Below are 17,752 nucleotides of genomic sequence, written 5' to 3'. Positions count from 1 at the left end.
TTACTAGAACTGCCAACATCTTTGCACATTTACCAGCTCTTAGCCAGTCACTGAACTCTTCAGCTCTTCAGTGTAATTCATAAGCAACAACTTGGTGTGACATTCTTATTTTAAAAGTCTCAGCTTTGACACTGACAGTACTGTCACTGATGCCTGACCAGCTAACCACATCTTGACTGCTCTTTCCCAGACAGTGTCTGGCTTGCTACGATTTCCCCCTTGATTAAATAAGAAATTACAATCGTGCACTTTAAACTGGAGCGTTTGATCTCTTTGTAGAGAGAGCTCAGTGTCTAGCCTAGTCCCTTGCACATAGTTTTATTTTAAATATGTATTTGTGAATAGTAAATAAATTTGTAAGTTACTTAAAATGGCTATTAATTTCCAGTACTGTCAGTTGACAACTGAGAACAGTCTGTGATTATATTCTGTAAGAATGATCATATTATTTTCTAGCTGAAGATTTGATGCTTAAAAAAAACCTGAAATCCTCTGACAAACTCTAGAGAAGACAGTGTAGACTGTTCAAGGCATTTTTTTACCCATTAAGGGAGGAAAGAGGGGACTGTCTTCTTAATACTTTGTATTCGTTTCAATTTTCTACAATGAGCATGTATCACTTTTATAATGCAAGAAAATTTTTAGAATTTGCTCTCAATGTTTTTAAATGTTAGAAACTATGAAGTCTGTCTTTTAAAAAAGAAAATTCAAATAGCAAAATTAGAGACCTCAATTCAATTCACATAATGGGACTCTCTGGTCTACCTCACAGTGCTGTGCCTGTAGTTTACTTATAGAATGTGCTGCTTCCGACTTCCTTCTCTTCATTCCTCCGCCTTCTGAATGGCCCCCAACTCAGTCCAGCTAAAGTCTATGGGTGCCTTATTCCTCTCTTCATCCCTTAACTAGACCCTGAGCTCCTTGAGGACGAGGACAGCTTTTCCAACCTTCGTATCTCTAGGACCCAGCACAGTGCCTGGCACCCAGCCGCACTCTATTGATGGCTGTTAGTCAGCTGAGTGCGTTAAAATCACCTTGAAGAACTTATTTCCTTTAACACAAAGCACTGGCGGGGGAAAAGAATTCCACTCAAAATTTGAACATGATTTTTTTTTAACAATCACATGCTATCTGGGTATCAGAAATCCCCATGGCAGCAATTTTGTCTAGTCTGCCTTTGCCAAACCGGGCAGGGGTGGTTGGCATGGCAACGCGCAACTTCTGCGTGGACATCCAGGAGATTCCCCAGCATCAACAGCTGTGGCTTCAGCCGCAACCCACACAGCCTCATTCCTCAACTCTGGCATAAGTTTCTTTTTTAGAGAAGCACATGTTAAACATATAAACCAATCAACCAAACAAGGAAACCCAGACCGAAACCCACAACCACACAAATAAGCCCTGAATTCCTGAACAAACTGAAACAGAGCTCTTTGAAGCCTGGTAACGAAAGGAGGTTATCTGCATGCAGTAGGGATTGGGAGGGTGGGTGCCCTATAAGCTGATCCTCTGAGAATCACCTTCCTGCTATATATCTCCCTTTAATGACTGTACACTGCCATCCCGGCTGAAGGGAGACATTATCCTTTCAGTTACTACTTTTACCCAAGTGTGAACTAGATACCTGGGCACAAGTGATTCCTAGTAGCTCATGTGTGATCAGGCTGGAGACTACGCTTGGAGGAAGCATTCCCGGCCCACTTCCTCCACCAGCCCCTCTGTCCTCACTGCTACAGGGGCCCCAGTGACGCAGGGACAGCTTGCATTACGGTCTGGAGTTGGGAAAGGTGGCCCATCTTAACCACAGATCTCTTTTTTTGGCCCAGGATTCAACAGGTGATTTTGTGATCAACTTCTATACCTAGAATCCAGGAACCTCAGAGGTGGATGGACAGTGTACCCATATTTACTTTTCTTTAACTTTCTATTTAAAAATTCTTTCAGACGAATGTTACAGTTGCAAGCATAATACAAAATTCCCATATCCCCTTCACCTAGATTGCCCAAATGTCAACACCTTACATAACCACCTTACCATGACCAATATCAGCAAATCAATACGATATATACACCACGTTAATCTACAGACCTTATTCAAAGTTCATCAATTGCCCAATTAATGCCTCTTTTCTGAACCAGGATCACACGTTGCATTTAGCTGTCATGTCTCTTTTAGTCTCTTTTCATTTAATTCCTCAATATTTCTTTGTCTTTCATAAGCTTCAAGAGTACGGGCCAATTATCTTGTAGAATGTCCTTCATTCCAGGTTTGTCTGAAGTTTTCTCAATTTATACATTTTTGGCAAATGATGCCACGTCCTTGTCAGTGCGTCATGTCAAGAGGCACGTAGTGTTGCTGTGTCTCATTACTGGTGACAGTAACATTGATCACATAGTTAAAGTGATTTCTCCCCTTTAAAGGCACTCTTCTTTCTTTTATAATAAGTATGTCGTGGGGAAATACTTGAAGACTACATCAGTATCCCCCTTCTCATTATACTTTTTCACCTAATACTCACCTATTAATTCTAGCATCCACTGTTGATTCTTACTACCATGTGATGTTTGCCAAATGGTGACATTCTGTTTCCATTATTCCTCCTACAGTTATTAACTGGAATATTATTGTAAGGAAGAACTTTCTCTTCTATCAATATGGACTCCTAGATTCTTATTTTATTCTATGGGTTATTATGTATTACTGTCAATATTTTTTTCTCAAAATTTCCACAGGGTTGGCCACTGGGAAATCTTTCAAGTTGGATCCTGTGTTTTTGACATGTCCCTTTTTTTCCCCAGCACTTTTTAGAAGGAATCTTAATGATCAACTAATTCATCTTTAAATCACCTCGAAGTGCTCCTGCCAAGGAGTCATCCGGCCTATGTTTGACAAAATCCGGTGTTAAGAGACTTGCACGTCCAGCACAGAATTCACCTTGTCTGATGGCCGGGTGTGCTGGTCAGTCTTAACTTTGTTTCCTCAGCCTTCCCAGCTCTGCGTAGTGTGTAACTGAAGGTGAGAGGCTCAGCTAATCCTGATCAAAATTGTAACGGTATTCATGAAGTTATGATTAAATAGCCCATCGAGAACTATGTTCAGATGATGTAAACATCTGGGACTCCACGTGGCCTAAATGGCAGCTCATGCCTCCCTTCCCCTCTTAGCTCCATACCCACAACCAGACCCCTAAGAAAGAGCCTCTACCTTGGTTATCTGCCCTCAACTTGTATTCAGTCCTTTTTGAAGAGCAAAGGCTGCATGTGCACTGTTTTCCTGTCTTGTTTTTGTTAGTTGTTTCTTTCTGAGGCTGGAGCCTCAACTCCAAATTCTACCACATAGGCAGTTTCAAGTTCTTGTTCAAGGGCCAGTTGTGTTAGCAACACCTTGGGAACTGGTGGAAAAAGTGTACTTCCAGACTCTACCCCCAAATTATCGGGCAAATCTTCCTAAGCCTCAAATTCTTCATCCATAAGGATGAAGTACTTACTTTCCAGGACTGTCAGGAAGATGAAACGAAATGATGTGTGCGATGTGCTTAGCGCTGTGTCTGACCCAGTCTAGACCAGTATGACTATTATAACCGTTTTTAGTCCGGCGGGTACTAGAGATGTGTCAGGTGTTCTACTTTCTCCTGAATGAGGGACGAGAAGATGTCCGGAGGGGCGCCCTCCCCAACCCCCATTACATGTCGTGCACAACAAACAGGTGACAGCAGAGGCTGTGTCCTTTGGCTCTGGCGGTCTCATAAGGGATATCATGGAATGGAACGCAGGGAAAATGACGTCCTGCACGAAGGGGCACCTGTTCTCTATATGCTTCCAACCTAATCATCCATGCAGAGAAGTCCTGGATTGTAAACAAAAGCATTCGCTAACCTTCTACTCCGAGAGCTCCCAGCTTTAGCTTCTCTGGGCGTCCACCTCTTTATCTGACAAATGACCGTTTGATATTAGATGATTTCCAGAAGTGCTCCCATATCTAAGATTTTATGCTTCTATTAACCGGGACGCTACAATCTACTCTCTCTTAGCATCCGGTGTGCAGATGATACCCATTTATCATTTCATGTGGGACTTCTCTCCTCACAAGGGTCACATTCCTCTGCACCAAGAGGGCTGTCATCACTAACTGAGACTAAACTCAGTGAAGAGAAAGCCGTTTCCACTTCCTGCTGCATTTGCAACTTCCCAACGATGGATGGCCAAGTATTTGCTGTTTTCATTGCGATTTAACTCACACGCCTGCTCCATTGCCAAATAGTCTTCTTTTATTAGCATTGGCGTGCCTTCTGAAAAGCTCAAACTTTTTTATGACCACGCAGATTATACTGAAAGGTTAGAACTTCGATATCCACCACATCCGCAGTGAACCTGTGAAACAGCACATTGCTCCTGCACGAGCATCCTCCCTTCCGGCTCACCTCCAGTTCTTCTGAAATTGGCTTCAATAACTCTTGCTCTTATCATGACATCCTTTTCACTGAGCTTCCCTGTGTGGTGTCACTATTTCCCTTGTAACACCAACAACACCCATGACAACAAGCTTTAGCAAATGCTCACCAGACGCTATTCTAAGCGCCTTACCTCCAGCATCTCATCAAATTCTCACAATAGTCCAACGAACAGATCAGACACAAAAGCAACTTGTGGTTGCTATGTGTTGGCATCTCTCGTGTTGTCCTCCAAGCTGTTCTTTCAACACCCGTTTCAAAGTTATTCACCTGGATCTATCCCAAACCCATGACATACTTTCCCATGCACCTTTGTCAGATTTAAACCAAACTTGATTTCCACAGTTCCACCCGTTAGCATATCGCTCCTAGGATTTCCCATTTCACTTAAAATGGGATCTTTTCTCTTGTTTTTGCTTTTGCAAAACTTCATGCATTAATAGTTTAACAATATTAATTTCACAGTCAGTCCTTCCGCTCTATTATTATACTGTCTCATGCTGTAACGTTTAAAAATTGTTTTCCAGCTCATATGTGGAATCTAAAACACAAAAACAAAAACAAATAAACAAACAAAAACAAAGCATAAATACAGGGCAGAAATAGACTCACAGACAGAGAATACAGACTTGTGGTTACCAGGGGGGTGGAGGGTGGGAAGGGATAGACTGGGATTTTAAAATTGTAGAATAGATAAACAAGATTACACTGTATAGCACAGGGAAATATACACAAAATGTTACGATAACTCACAGAGAAAAAAATGTGACAATGAGTGTGTATATGTCCATGAATGATTGAAAAATTGTGCTGAACACTGGAATTTGACACAACATTGTAAAATGATTATAAATCAATAAAAAATGTTAAAAAAATTGTTTTCCAGATTACCCGCATGCTCATCGTAGAAACTTTAGATGACACTGAAAGCAAAGAGAGTAAAATAGAGATTCTGCTATTTAAGGTAATCACCATCAACATTTTGGCAAACATCCCTCATTTTCCCATTTATTTATATAATTGAGATGCTATGGTATAAAAAAAGCCTTTGGTCATAATAACTAGGGAGAAATAAATTTTTCAGGGCCTTATCTGTCAATATATGATATAGCTCAAATGTTCTTCTGTAGATGAGCTTTTGGAAAAGTATTTATACTGACTATAGCTTTCTGCCTACTCTACTTACCCTCATTCTCTACTTTCAATGAATAACGAAAATCTATTTACTGAGAATTCAATGGCTGGAATTGGGACGCTCTAAATAGTTAAGGCATGCATCAAGAGTATTATTTTTGGAACTCTAAAATACTTATCATTTAAAGACAGGCAATTTGAGATTTGCAAATGTTACCCACTATATATAAAAATAGATAAAACCCCTAAATTTCTTCCACATAGCACAGGGAACTATATTCAATATCTTGTAATAACCTTTGAATGAAAGAGAATATGAAAAGGAATATTTGTATGTATATGTGTGACCGGGACATTGTGCTGTACACCAGAAATTGACACATTGTAACTGACGGTACTTCAATAAAAAAATACAGACAGACAAGCACTTGCCTTCATCTCCATCATCCCCAAATGGGTAGAAGAGAGCCACAGCCAAGTTGATGAACACAGCCAGGTTGAAGGAGATGCTGCCCCAGAGGGATATGTGCCTCGAGAACCAGAACAAGGCGGGGTTACCTAGTGGGCAAGAAGTGCGGTGGAGCAGACAGAATGAATTTTGGTTTCAGCCCCAGAGCCCTGCTGAGATAACATTTTGCTAAATGCACTTTTGTAAACTAGTGTAAAAAAGCATGTTTAAATAAACACTTACTGTGACTGAGTTTAGAACACTTACAATCAACACCATCAAAGAGTTTTCTATATGACTCCTTCTTTATCCTTAGCCAGTTTACACCTAAACCACTGTAGAAGGGTGAGTTAATTCTGCAATCGCTAAAGGGGGTCAGAAAAGACAATTCTAGAATAATTCTCTTTAAAATATCCATAGAGTAGGTTAGGAGAAAGTTTAGTAGCTGCATGGGGCCCCTCTTAATGACATGGTACACACTGCTGTAATTTAGGAATACTGATAAATTGGTCTTACCCCTATATCTTAAAGTCAAATACAAACCCCTCATACACATATTATCTTGGGTAACAATTCCTATGACATGGTCACAGTTAACTGAAACTGAAACTTAATAGCATGGCATAGTCCCGCTTACCAGGAACTAGTGATTTATAATACTACGTAAGTTTTAAACCTTAACACTTCCTAAGAACTTCTTGGGTTTGCAATAGCAGAAGAAAATGCAAGATGCAGTAAGAACTGCCAGTAAGTGAGAGAGGCTTTGCTGAACATTTTCAGAAATGGGATTCTGTATCTGAGTTAGCAGACTTATGTACTGAATACAGTTTACATCAACCCAAAATCAGTTCTTCCTCCCTTTCCTAAAAAGATATGTCATGCATGTAAGTTGGACGTGTGACTTATTCAGGTTTCGTCCATTCTCTAACCCTCAATATCTTAACATCATGTTTTAAATATTGGGGTTCATTGATGGGGAAAGACACTTCAATTTCCAAATTAAAATTTTAAACTTTTCAAATTATGTTCTGCGAATTCCAGTCTCACGTCTGGTGCTTACTTATAAACTGCACTTCCCCTCAGGACATCTTGTTTTCCTTCTCTTGGAACGGAGCATTCCCACACTGGAGCAGGCTATGATTAGCCATGGCATTTAGTTGACTAATGTGTCATAAATTGTAAACATCTGCACCTCCATCATTCCTGAATTAGGAGTCCTCATTTTTTAAAAGGAGAATATTAAGACCAAATTAGAAGATGTTGCTGCATACGTTTGTAATAACAAATCCATCAAATGAATTAGAGTCTTTCTCTAGCCCCATCATAACTTGCTTCCAAATTTTAAAAGTAATGTGAAAATGAATATTTGTATGCATATGCATGACGGGGACATTGTGCTGCACACCAGAAACTGACACATTATAACTAATTACACTTCAGTAAAAAAAAAGATTTTAAAAAGTAAAAGGTACATCGGAAATTATTTCCAGATTTCTTTTTTGATAAAGGACAAAATATTTATCCAAAAAAGCACCAAACCCACAAGCATTAGTACATTAAAATAACTTTTTGTCAAGAATAAAATGTATGTTTTTCAAATGCCCCAAATAAAATTGCTGAGTTTTCAACTGTATTCTGGACACTCCAAATTTTCTCTGAATTCCATAAGGTTCTACATGGTAAAATGCAATGGGAGAGTCATTTCTTTATTTGGTCAAATATTCTGCTAAGAAAGTCTGACAATGTGTGCCACAATCTTATACCCAAAGACACTGTCTTAAGCTCAACCAAAGTCATAAGCCGCAATCATTAAAGTCCCTAGAAAATTAAAATGATGAAGCACTGTTGAATAGAGGTATTGAGAACATATACCTGCCTGCCTGGAAAAATCCCCCCCAAGACAGAAAAGACCTAATCAAGAGTTTTCCCTTATCAATTTTTGTTAAAAACTCACGATCTTCCTTATCTGGGAAAATGAAATTTATTTTAAACTTGAAAGTTTTCTTAATTTTAAAGTTCAGGATTTCCAAATAGACTTGAGATGTGAGAAATAAGTCCTGGGACGGGGGAGGGTACAGCTCAGTGGTAAAGTGCATGCCTAGCATGCACGAGGTCCTGGGTTCAATCCCCAGTACTTCCATTAAAGATAAAAACTTAAATAAACCTAATTACCTCCCTCCCCAAACAAAGAAAAGAAATAAGTCATGGGAACTATACTGTGCTAACTCTTAGCTAGCTTTATTTGAAGACACGTGTCACACAATTTCTACTTTGATTTGGCGAGATAAAGATACGTTAAAAGAAGGAATGACTTTCGGAGAAAACATTAAACAATCTACTCAGTCTTAAGACCGGAGACACAAGAGGACAAGCCTGCTGGCGCCGAGGTCTCTCCACCCCATTTACTGACCATTAAGGCCAGTCAGGGCCCATTCATGGACTTCAAACCAGCAGCTGCGTAGCAGCTGAAACATACAGCTGCGATCTTGCATGTCACAATATTTATGAAACTATAGGATTTGCACCAAAAGACGATCTAATTAGTCAGAGTTTTCTGTTTTCCTTAAGCCACAGGTGTCTTGGCTTCAGTTGTAGACTGAGCTGACGTTCTTAAGCCAGTAAGTGATATCAGTAACATCAGACAGCAAGAAATTAAGAGCCAGTTTAAACGAATGCCGTCACGTATCCCTAAGTACCACTGTATCTAACATCATGCTCAAGACAAACCATTTCAGTTCATCGTACTTACTCCTGATTTTCTTCTGCCACTTCATCTCATTGTAGAGGTCTTCCGTTTGCTGGAAAAAGTCATTCACCTTACTTCCCTGTTCATCCCTTTCCGTGGTGCCGAACACGCGGCACTTGGATTCTCGCGTGAGGTATTCACATATGTTGGGGACAGGAAACACTATTTGTTCCATTGTCCTATCATGCCGAACAATCTGCAAACATTAATTCACATTCGGTTTAGGCTTGGGACAGTCTTAGATTATTTTCTGTTTTTTTAGCATGAGTTTATGAATGATACTTTATGAATTTAGTTATGAAAAATTATGCCAACTTGAAGCATCTGAAATAGTCCTCTCCTGTACCACTTAACATTTTTCTCTTTAAATGAGAGAAAGGCTGACTAATGCATCATAAGTACTATACTTTGTTAGAAATAGCAAAAAGCAGAATCTTTATTCTTTCTGCATTAGCATTAAACTCTCGCCACTCATTTTTATTTTCATGAAGTGCATCAGAGAACTAAGAGGGTCTTAACTGGCAAGTGACTGGCCACTTGGTATATTTACAACTTGCTCTTATCCTGTCCTTCCTAAAAAGGGCTGTTGGGGAACAAATGACATACTCAATATGAAGTGCGCTGAGTTCCACAGAGAAAAATGCTTTCTGTCATTAAATGCTGTCCTGCTCATGGCAAAACACATTTTTGTAGGCATCATGCCATTCGAGTATATACCCAGATGTGAATATTCATTATTTTGAACTTCTCTTATTTGGTATTTGTCACAGTTTAACCTTAGACTAAAAAAGAAAAACACCCTCCCCAGCCCTGAACAGCATAAATGTTTTCACACAGCTTCCCTATGTCAGAAGGGTTTGTGTAGACTAAGTCTCAAGGTTCATATTTATATATTCTACCTAGCCCTCAAGAATGAATCAGGGTTGGTTTAAGCCAAAAGAGTCATTCTATTTCCCTTCACTACTGATTGTTATGGTGATAAGCGCATGACCTAGTTCTGGAAAATCAGGTATAAGGAGAAATATCCTGGGGGGTAGGAGGTGCTCCTAGGAAAGATTTTGCTTCATGAAAAGACAGAGAGCCACATGAGACAAGTAAAATAACAACAACAACAACAATCAAATACACAACACAAAAGCTCTTTTTTCACCTATATCCTCTTTCTTCCTGCTTAGAACAAAAGGTGGCGATGACACTTGATGATACTTGAAATTTTGGCAGCCATTTTGTAACCATGAGGTGACATGTCACCAGCATAATAAGGGAGACCTAGTAGAAAGATGGAAAAGGCCTGTGTGTTTGAAGACACCACTGAGTCATTGACTCAATTATAGAAATACTGGTACTTCCAGACTTCCCATTATGTGGGATAATCAAATATTTTTATTGTTTAAAATACTATCAGTCTGGTATTCTGTCACTTGTCACTGGAGCTATCTTCAGTGATATGTTATATATGCAAACTACATACTAGAATACTGCCATAAAATAAAGAAGATGAAATGTGTAGTGGTAAATAAAAACTCCTAGACAGGTTAAAAAACCAATTGTACAAAAGAAGAATTGGACCTATTTGGTGTGATAACCAAATACGTGGGAGAAAAAAAAGTTTACTTTATCCAACAGTATCAAACATATTTTTAAAAAAACCTCAGGGTGCATATGAGAAATATCCTGATTACTATAAGCCAAGCTTTTCAGCCCCTTTATGACTCGTTATGTTTGATTCTGGTTGTTACATTTTACAAGGGGCACTGATAGACTGGAGAGATTAACAAAAGAGAATGTATTAACTGTAAAAAGCCAAATATGGATACTTTTTTCAATGAACTTATTCAACAAATGCTTATTCAGTCCTTAGGTGAGGAGCCCCCAGGAAATTCAAAGTGAAAAAACAACATGAACCCCAATCTATAAAAGCTTGGGTTTTAATAACCACGATAGTTCTTCCAATGTTTAGACCCAAGCTTTCGTGTTGACAGCAGAACAAATATTCTAAATAGTGGGTAAACATTAAAGTGAGCTGAATGCTCTCTTTATTAAAAAATAACTTTCTAATTATCAGAGTTGCTCCACATTGGATGTTTCCTCCTGAAGTGGTGAGATCGCTATCACAGGAAGCATTTCAAGCAGGAACAGGATATGTTAAGTAATTCCTCCCTGGACAGGTGAGTAGACCAGGTAACCCACAAAGTCCTTCCTATTTCCCAGGGTCTTTGAGTCTATAACATATAAACAAACTATGATTTTCAACCATATTCATCATTATGGTTATGTTCCAAGCCCGGTGTTCAGTTTTGGAGATAAAAAGATGATCAAGACCATTCTTTGACTCAAACAGGAGACCAGTGACACAGAAGAAGCTAACAATACTCCAACGTGACATATTAAACTAACAGAATGATCAAACTGCTGTGGGGACATAGTGGGGTGAAAGTAATGAATGCCTGACGAAAGGAGGGGAGACCTCTCTGAGGAGGTCCTATGAGCTGGTCTTCCAATGAACATGAGGTCTGGTCAACATGAAGAATTGAGACCATCAGCCCAGACCACCCCTTTGAACCCTGGACTGCTATATTAACTTTTGGCATTCCTCAAAGTCACCCCAAATTCAGTTTATCCAAGAATCAACAAATGATCTTCTCCTACATTTTAACTGCCAAAGCCAGGGTCTCCATGCAGAACACCAATTTCTGTCCATTTATTCAAACCAGAAAGAAGCCCGGGGGCATCCGTTTCCACGGCATTCCTTTTACTTACACGTGCGATCTGACATCAAGCACCAAGCCCGGTATGCACATGTATGTGTGTATATATTCTCTAAGAAGTGTGTGTCTGTTTTCTCCAATCTAGTCATCTTCAATTCCACTGTCTCTCCCTTGTCTAGTATATCTTCCTGTCTAACCTACCTGCATTCCTAGCCCCATTCATGCCCTTCTCCAATCCTTTGTCCAAACAGCAGCCAGAGTAATCTTTTGAAAAGAGTCATCCACTCCTGTGTTCATTCCCTTCCCTTTCATTTAACTCTACCTGAAATCCCATGCCCAAACTTTAGCAGAGAGAAACCTCTACTCAATTTTGAATACATTCTTTATGGTAACCTTCTCTGTGAAACTTACCCTGAAATTCCCCAGGCACAGCTAATGACTATTTTCTCCTCATTTCCTTGACCTTTGTTTATACAATGACTATAAAAAAAATGATCTTCTGTATGTGTATGTAATTGGCAGAGAGTAAATGTTCAGTAAACATTTACCAAATTTATGTATTTACAGCTAAATCCCTCCTCACTGCTGGGAACCAATAAAAGTCCAACTTCAACCACAGCCCCCATCTCTCACACACAAGTGTGAACCCAAGCCCTGTCCTGGCTAACCCACTATTCCACCGACCCATTCTGCTTACTATACCTGATACGCTCTCCTAACCACTAGCTCTGGACTAAATACTTTAGTACATGATCTCATTTGATCCTAGTAAGAAATCCTGGAGTATGCACTTTCATTACCCCATTCCTCAGAACCTTGGTGGTTTGACAATCCATGTGCATCAATGTCTCCAGCTTCCTGACTCTGCTGGCTTATCCCAGTTCCTGAGCCCCTGATGTAGTGAGCAATGTCTCTGCCTCTGGTCCAGCTCATGGGCTGCGCTAGGTCCAGTCTCCCACCAAAGCTATTCATGTTTGTAAATGCAAGCAAGGGATCTGTTTTGTGACACAAGGTAATAGCGCTCGCTATCACAAAGGTTTGGCAACTGTAAACAATGAGGTACAGTGATTATGTATTTATTACATTACACACGTCTTGAGAGTTAATAGCAGTGATACCATCATGCACTTTGCTGAAACTAAAAAAATACCTGCCAAAGTGAATGCATGTGTGACTGTAAATTATGAGTGACAAGCGTCAACTACTCCCCTCACTTCTATCTGATTAGCTCCGCCAACTAGTGTCAAAATGATACCATAGCTAGAAATGACAGCCAGATGGGTTTCACGACACATCGTGATTGAGGCCATGTTGACCCTCACCTCCTGAAATACCGCCAGCCCTTAAATAAGGTCTCATCTGTGCAGGTGGGAGTCAGTTGCTGCAGAGTGAAATGCAAACTGTTAAACCACTCCAAACTCATTCCATCAGTATGAAAACTTGACTAATGCCTTCCATTTTTCCTACCCTTCTGAACACTTTCTTACACAGAGAGCTCTATTTTAATAAGCCTTCCACAGTTTTTAAAAAGAAACTTTTTCTTGAGTGACAGTGTCAATTATAATAATCCTGTCTCTAAAATTCCACTGCTCTGCAATGGCTGGCTTCCAGGGCCAAAACAAAACAAAACAAAAATGACCTTATTAATTACAAAAGAGAGTTTACGTATAGTTCTGGTCCAAAAAAAAAAAAACAGGACAACTTTGAAAGATGTGATGTTTCACAACACATTTTTTATAGATCACCCCTCACATCGCCTCTTAATGCTTTTACAGTTTATATCACTGGATTCGGCTTCATTGTTCTAGCAAACAGTTATGAAAATGGCCTGAAATAGAAAGTAAACACATCTTTTCACAGCTGGTCCCTTTCAAGAAATAACAGATGGTTACCTCGATCTGTGCAGTATGGTTGGCATAATACTTCAAGGCTTCGTCTCCATCGTCTGGATCGGATCCTGGCTTCAGCATGTGCTGTAACAGCTTGTTGTGGCGGGCCAACTAGAGGGGCAAAGAGAGAAAAAAAGTTTTAGATTTCTTCCCCCTTGCCTGGGGACAAACTTTGAAATTACTTTGTCCACTTACATACAAAGCTTCATAGTTCTGGGGTTAATGACAACTAATTCCATTTCAGGAAAGCCTGTCTATTTGAAAGGCATAAACCATGAAATCACTACGGCAATCTTACATTTTTATTGGATGACGTATGTTCTTAGTATGAGAAGACCGTGTCCTGCCCAGAGTAGGTCTTCCTTCAATTACTACGTGTTGATTACATTTATATCTTCGAAAAATGTATAATTGTGCCAGAAAGAAGGAAGGCCCACAGTGAAATATAACTGATACTCCTTATAATAAATTTAGACTGATACACATGTAAAGTAACTTGATGAGCAGGGTGATAGTTCAGTGGGTGGCGCTACCAGTACAAATGGCAGCTTCCTACATACGCGTACATAGGTATCTATATTTCTAATGGCATCAAATCAAAGCTCTACAATTAGCAATTTGTACTAAAGTCCGATGCTTCTGCATTTTCATATGTCAAAATTGGTGCTTTATGAATTCAGATCTCAGCTTTATTGTAACTGAAACTGAACAATTAAACACAAAAATTTCACCATAAATTATCTTAAACTGCTGTTAATAGAAGCAATCTTTCTCTCTCATTTGAATGTCTATGGCATTTGTTGGCTGGTTCTCTCACTTTGTAGATGAATAATACCTATTGCCTTCAGATGATCTCTTTTATGGTTGTTTTGAACAATCTCTAAAACCTTATAATGCCTTTAAACTTTCAGATTTTCCAGTAAGCCTCGAGTTCCTTGAGGGCTTCCAGTAACAAAGAATCTGCCATACAATTCTTTTATTCCTAGCAACACTCCTACCTCTTACTCTGTGCCAGGCACTATCCTAAATACTTAAGTACATGATCTCATTTGATCCTAGTAAGAAATACTGGAGTATGCACTTTCATTACCCCCACTTTACAGGTAGGAAAACTGAGGCATGAAGCATTTAATGGACTTGTCTGTGATAACATAGCTTTCAGAGCTAATGACAGAACCAGTATTGAACTCAAGCTGTATGGTTCCAGAATCAATATTATCAACATTAAAGAGCAATAAATAAGTATTTATATTATTTGTGAAGTGTTAATACAAACTGTGAGTATAAACAATGAAGACAAATTTTAAACAATAATCCAGAACCTATAAAACCAAATAGACATTATCCTTGTTACCGATAATTTGGTAAGTTAAATATTCATTCCATTGATGTTACTCTTCATTTTTGAAACTATTATTTTACAATGGCTTTCAGAGATATTTATAAATCACTCAAGAAAGCCATTTTCTTCTTCGTTTTGGGTGAATTGTATTCTATTCCATATATACCTATGCTGCATCTTCATTATCTATTCAACTATAGATGTGCACTTAGGATGCTTCCATATCTTGGCAATTATAAATAATGCTGCTGTTAGTAGCAGGGTGTATGTATCTTTTTGAATTAATTCTTATTTTGTGGTTGGATTTATTCCTTTGATAACTATGTTAGTTTAAAAAGCTAAAGCTCTAAACATTCTTAGAAACAATGAACAGTATGTATGTATAAATTTAAAAATATATGTTTGTAAAAAAAAAATCGATCAAGCCATGAAAGACATGGAAGGAACTTAAAAGACATATTACTAAATGAAAGAAGGCAGTCTGAAAAGGCTACAAACTATACGATTTCAACCAAATGACATTCTGGAAAAGGCACAGCTACAGAAACAATAAAAAGATCATGGTTTCTAAGGGTTTGGGGAGAGGCAGGGATGGAGGATGAATGAATAGATGGAGCACAAGGGATTTTTAGGGCAATGAAATTATTCTGTATGACACTATAGTGGTGGCTACATGTCATTATGCGTTTGTCTAAACCCACAGAATGTACAACATCAAGAGTGAACCCTAATGCAAACCATGGACTTTGGTTGATAATAACGTGCCCGTGTTGGTTCATCGATTGTACCAAATATGCCACAAGGATGAGGGATGTTGCGGGTAGGGGAGTATGTATGTGTGGGTGGGGAGGGCTGTGTGCAAACTGTATTTTCTCCTCACTTCTGTTGTGAACCTGAAACTGCTCTAAAAGAATAAAGTCTATTAAAAAAAAAAGAAAGCCATTTCCTGTTTATATTTACATTTTATTTTTGACTTAAATGTGAATTACACAGATTTTTATTACAAATCATAGTCATAAGACTTGTGACTGTAGGTGTTTCTAAAAATCTTAATGAGTTTCAAAGGATAAAATTATTGTCATCATTCAGGCATGATGGCACATGTCTTAAGAAATGGCCAGTTTTTGAAGGTAAAACTGGCATGAATTGTTTACAGATTGGATCCGGGGCATGAGAAAAAGAGAGGCATTAAGGATGACCCTCAAATTATTGACCTGTATAACTGAAACTTTAGAAATGCCATTTATTAAAGAAAAATGCAGGAAGAGCATATTTGGGGGAGAAAACCAGGACTGTGGTTTGGGACACATGAAGACATCCAGAAGGAGACAGCACACAGGCCGCTGGCGGGTTTGTCAGGAGCTCTGGGCAGGGGTTGGGGCCGGAGTTGTACATTTACGGGTCGTCAGAACATGGCTGATATCTATCTAAAATCATGAACTTTAATGAGATCACCGAAAGTAAGCTCAGACAGAGAAAGGAGAGCTAAGGAACTCTGATGGAGGTTAGAAAGATGAGAGGCAGACTGAGAAGGCTGGACCAGTGAAGAGGAACAAAACCCACGAAATCAGGTGTCCTGGCAGCTGAACGAAGAAAGAACTTCGACGAGGGAGGGAGTGATCACTGTGTCAAATCAAATGACGACTGGGAAGGGGTCACTGGGTTTATCAACGTGGAAGTCGTCATGGGCAATCTTAATAGCAAAAGTTTCAGGCAGTGAAAACCTAGTTGTAGTGAGTTTAAGTAAGAATGGGAGGAGGGCAAGTATAAACAATGAGTGTAGGAAGTTCTCCCAGAGTATTGCTGTAAGCGGGAGCCGAGAAACAGGGTGGTAGCTAGAGAAAGAGGTAGGGTGAAAGGGAAGATTTCCTAAGATGGCAATGATAATATCATGTTTGTTTAAATTTGAGAGAGATGGCACATGAGCTAAAGCAACGTCTTGACCCGGTGAGAATGGAACGATGTACTGTGTAAGTGGGCCAGGTTGCCTCAGATGGAAACAAATTCACCCACGGTGACAGCAGAGAAGGCGGACACAGGCGGAGGGCGGTGGGCAGTTGTGATGGTGGAAACACAGAGTAGTTTTCTGCTGGTTACTTTTATTTCCTCAGTGGAGTAAGAAGCTGACGCTGAGGATAAGAGAGGAGGTGTTTGGGAACTGGAGGAAGAAAAGGTATGAAACAGTCTGCTAGGGAAGGTGAGGGGACTTGGAGAACAAACTTGGATTGTCAGGAAGCCCTAAGGGTCTCCCTTCTGCTATGGTCTAAGTGAGACCAAAGAGCATCGTTTTGTTTTTCGCCAGCAATGTTCAACGGTCGGGGTCCAGGCATGGAGTAAGCAGAGCTGTAACTGACGAGCCTTCGGCTTTGCTGGGAAAGGTGGAAGTCACGAGTCTATGCAGGGAATGTATATGAGACTGTGGAATCGAAGCTGAATACGGAAGGAGATAAAGCCAGGAGGGACAATGAAAAGGTGATCAGATCAATGAATTGTAACTTCTAATGTGGATTAAAGAAATGTGTTGCAGTTGGGTGCTACAAGGAAGTGCTAGTTAACAAGGGTCCATCAAGAGTGAGATACATGAAATGGAGCTTATTGACAGAGCACACGGAATAGTGATTAGAGACGATCAGGTTTCAGGAGTGTTTCTCTTCTAATCTGTGTCTCTCACTCACTGCTTCCCACACCTCCACCGCCGCCCTGGTCTCAGTCACCATCTTCTCTCATCTGGAATTCTACAACAGCCTTGTAACTGCCACAACCAGCCTTTGATCAGATCATGCCTCTTTTCTGCCCCAAACCCTCTGACAGCTGCCAACTCACTCAGAATCAGAGCCCAGGCCTCACCATGGCCAAGAAAGGATGACAGAATCTGGTCCTGCTACCTTTCTGGACTCCGCTCCTAACACCCTCCCCACACTGGGCTCCTTCAACCCGAGAAGCAGGCTCCCATCTCAGAGCTGCTGCAGCTGCTGTTCCCTTTGCCTGGATTCTTCTCCTGTAGATCCCTGCCAGGCTTGCTCCTTCGCCTCCA

At 39.8% G+C, this 17,752-nt stretch overlaps 1 protein-coding gene across 2 annotated transcripts in view; it reads right to left on the bottom strand.

The window, feature by feature from the left end:
- ITPR2 (inositol 1,4,5-trisphosphate receptor type 2) overlaps window positions 1–17,752 on the bottom strand; it is a 419,753-nt gene that overhangs the window by 83,947 nt on the left and 318,054 nt on the right. For both annotated transcript variants that reach the window (XM_072954773.1, XM_072954774.1), the window contains 3 exons: window positions 13,380–13,487; window positions 8,783–8,975; window positions 6,018–6,143 (listed from right to left, as the gene is read on the bottom strand). In XM_072954773.1, coding sequence (XP_072810874.1) covers window positions 6,018–6,143; window positions 8,783–8,975; window positions 13,380–13,487 — 427 coding nt within the window. The remainder of the gene's footprint in view (window positions 1–6,017; window positions 6,144–8,782; window positions 8,976–13,379; window positions 13,488–17,752) is intronic.

This window comes from Vicugna pacos, chromosome 34 (genome assembly GCF_048564905.1).
Source record: "Vicugna pacos chromosome 34, VicPac4, whole genome shotgun sequence".
Taxonomy (NCBI): domain Eukaryota; kingdom Metazoa; phylum Chordata; class Mammalia; order Artiodactyla; family Camelidae; genus Vicugna; species Vicugna pacos.
This window is presented reverse-complemented; position numbering and strand designations above follow the sequence as displayed.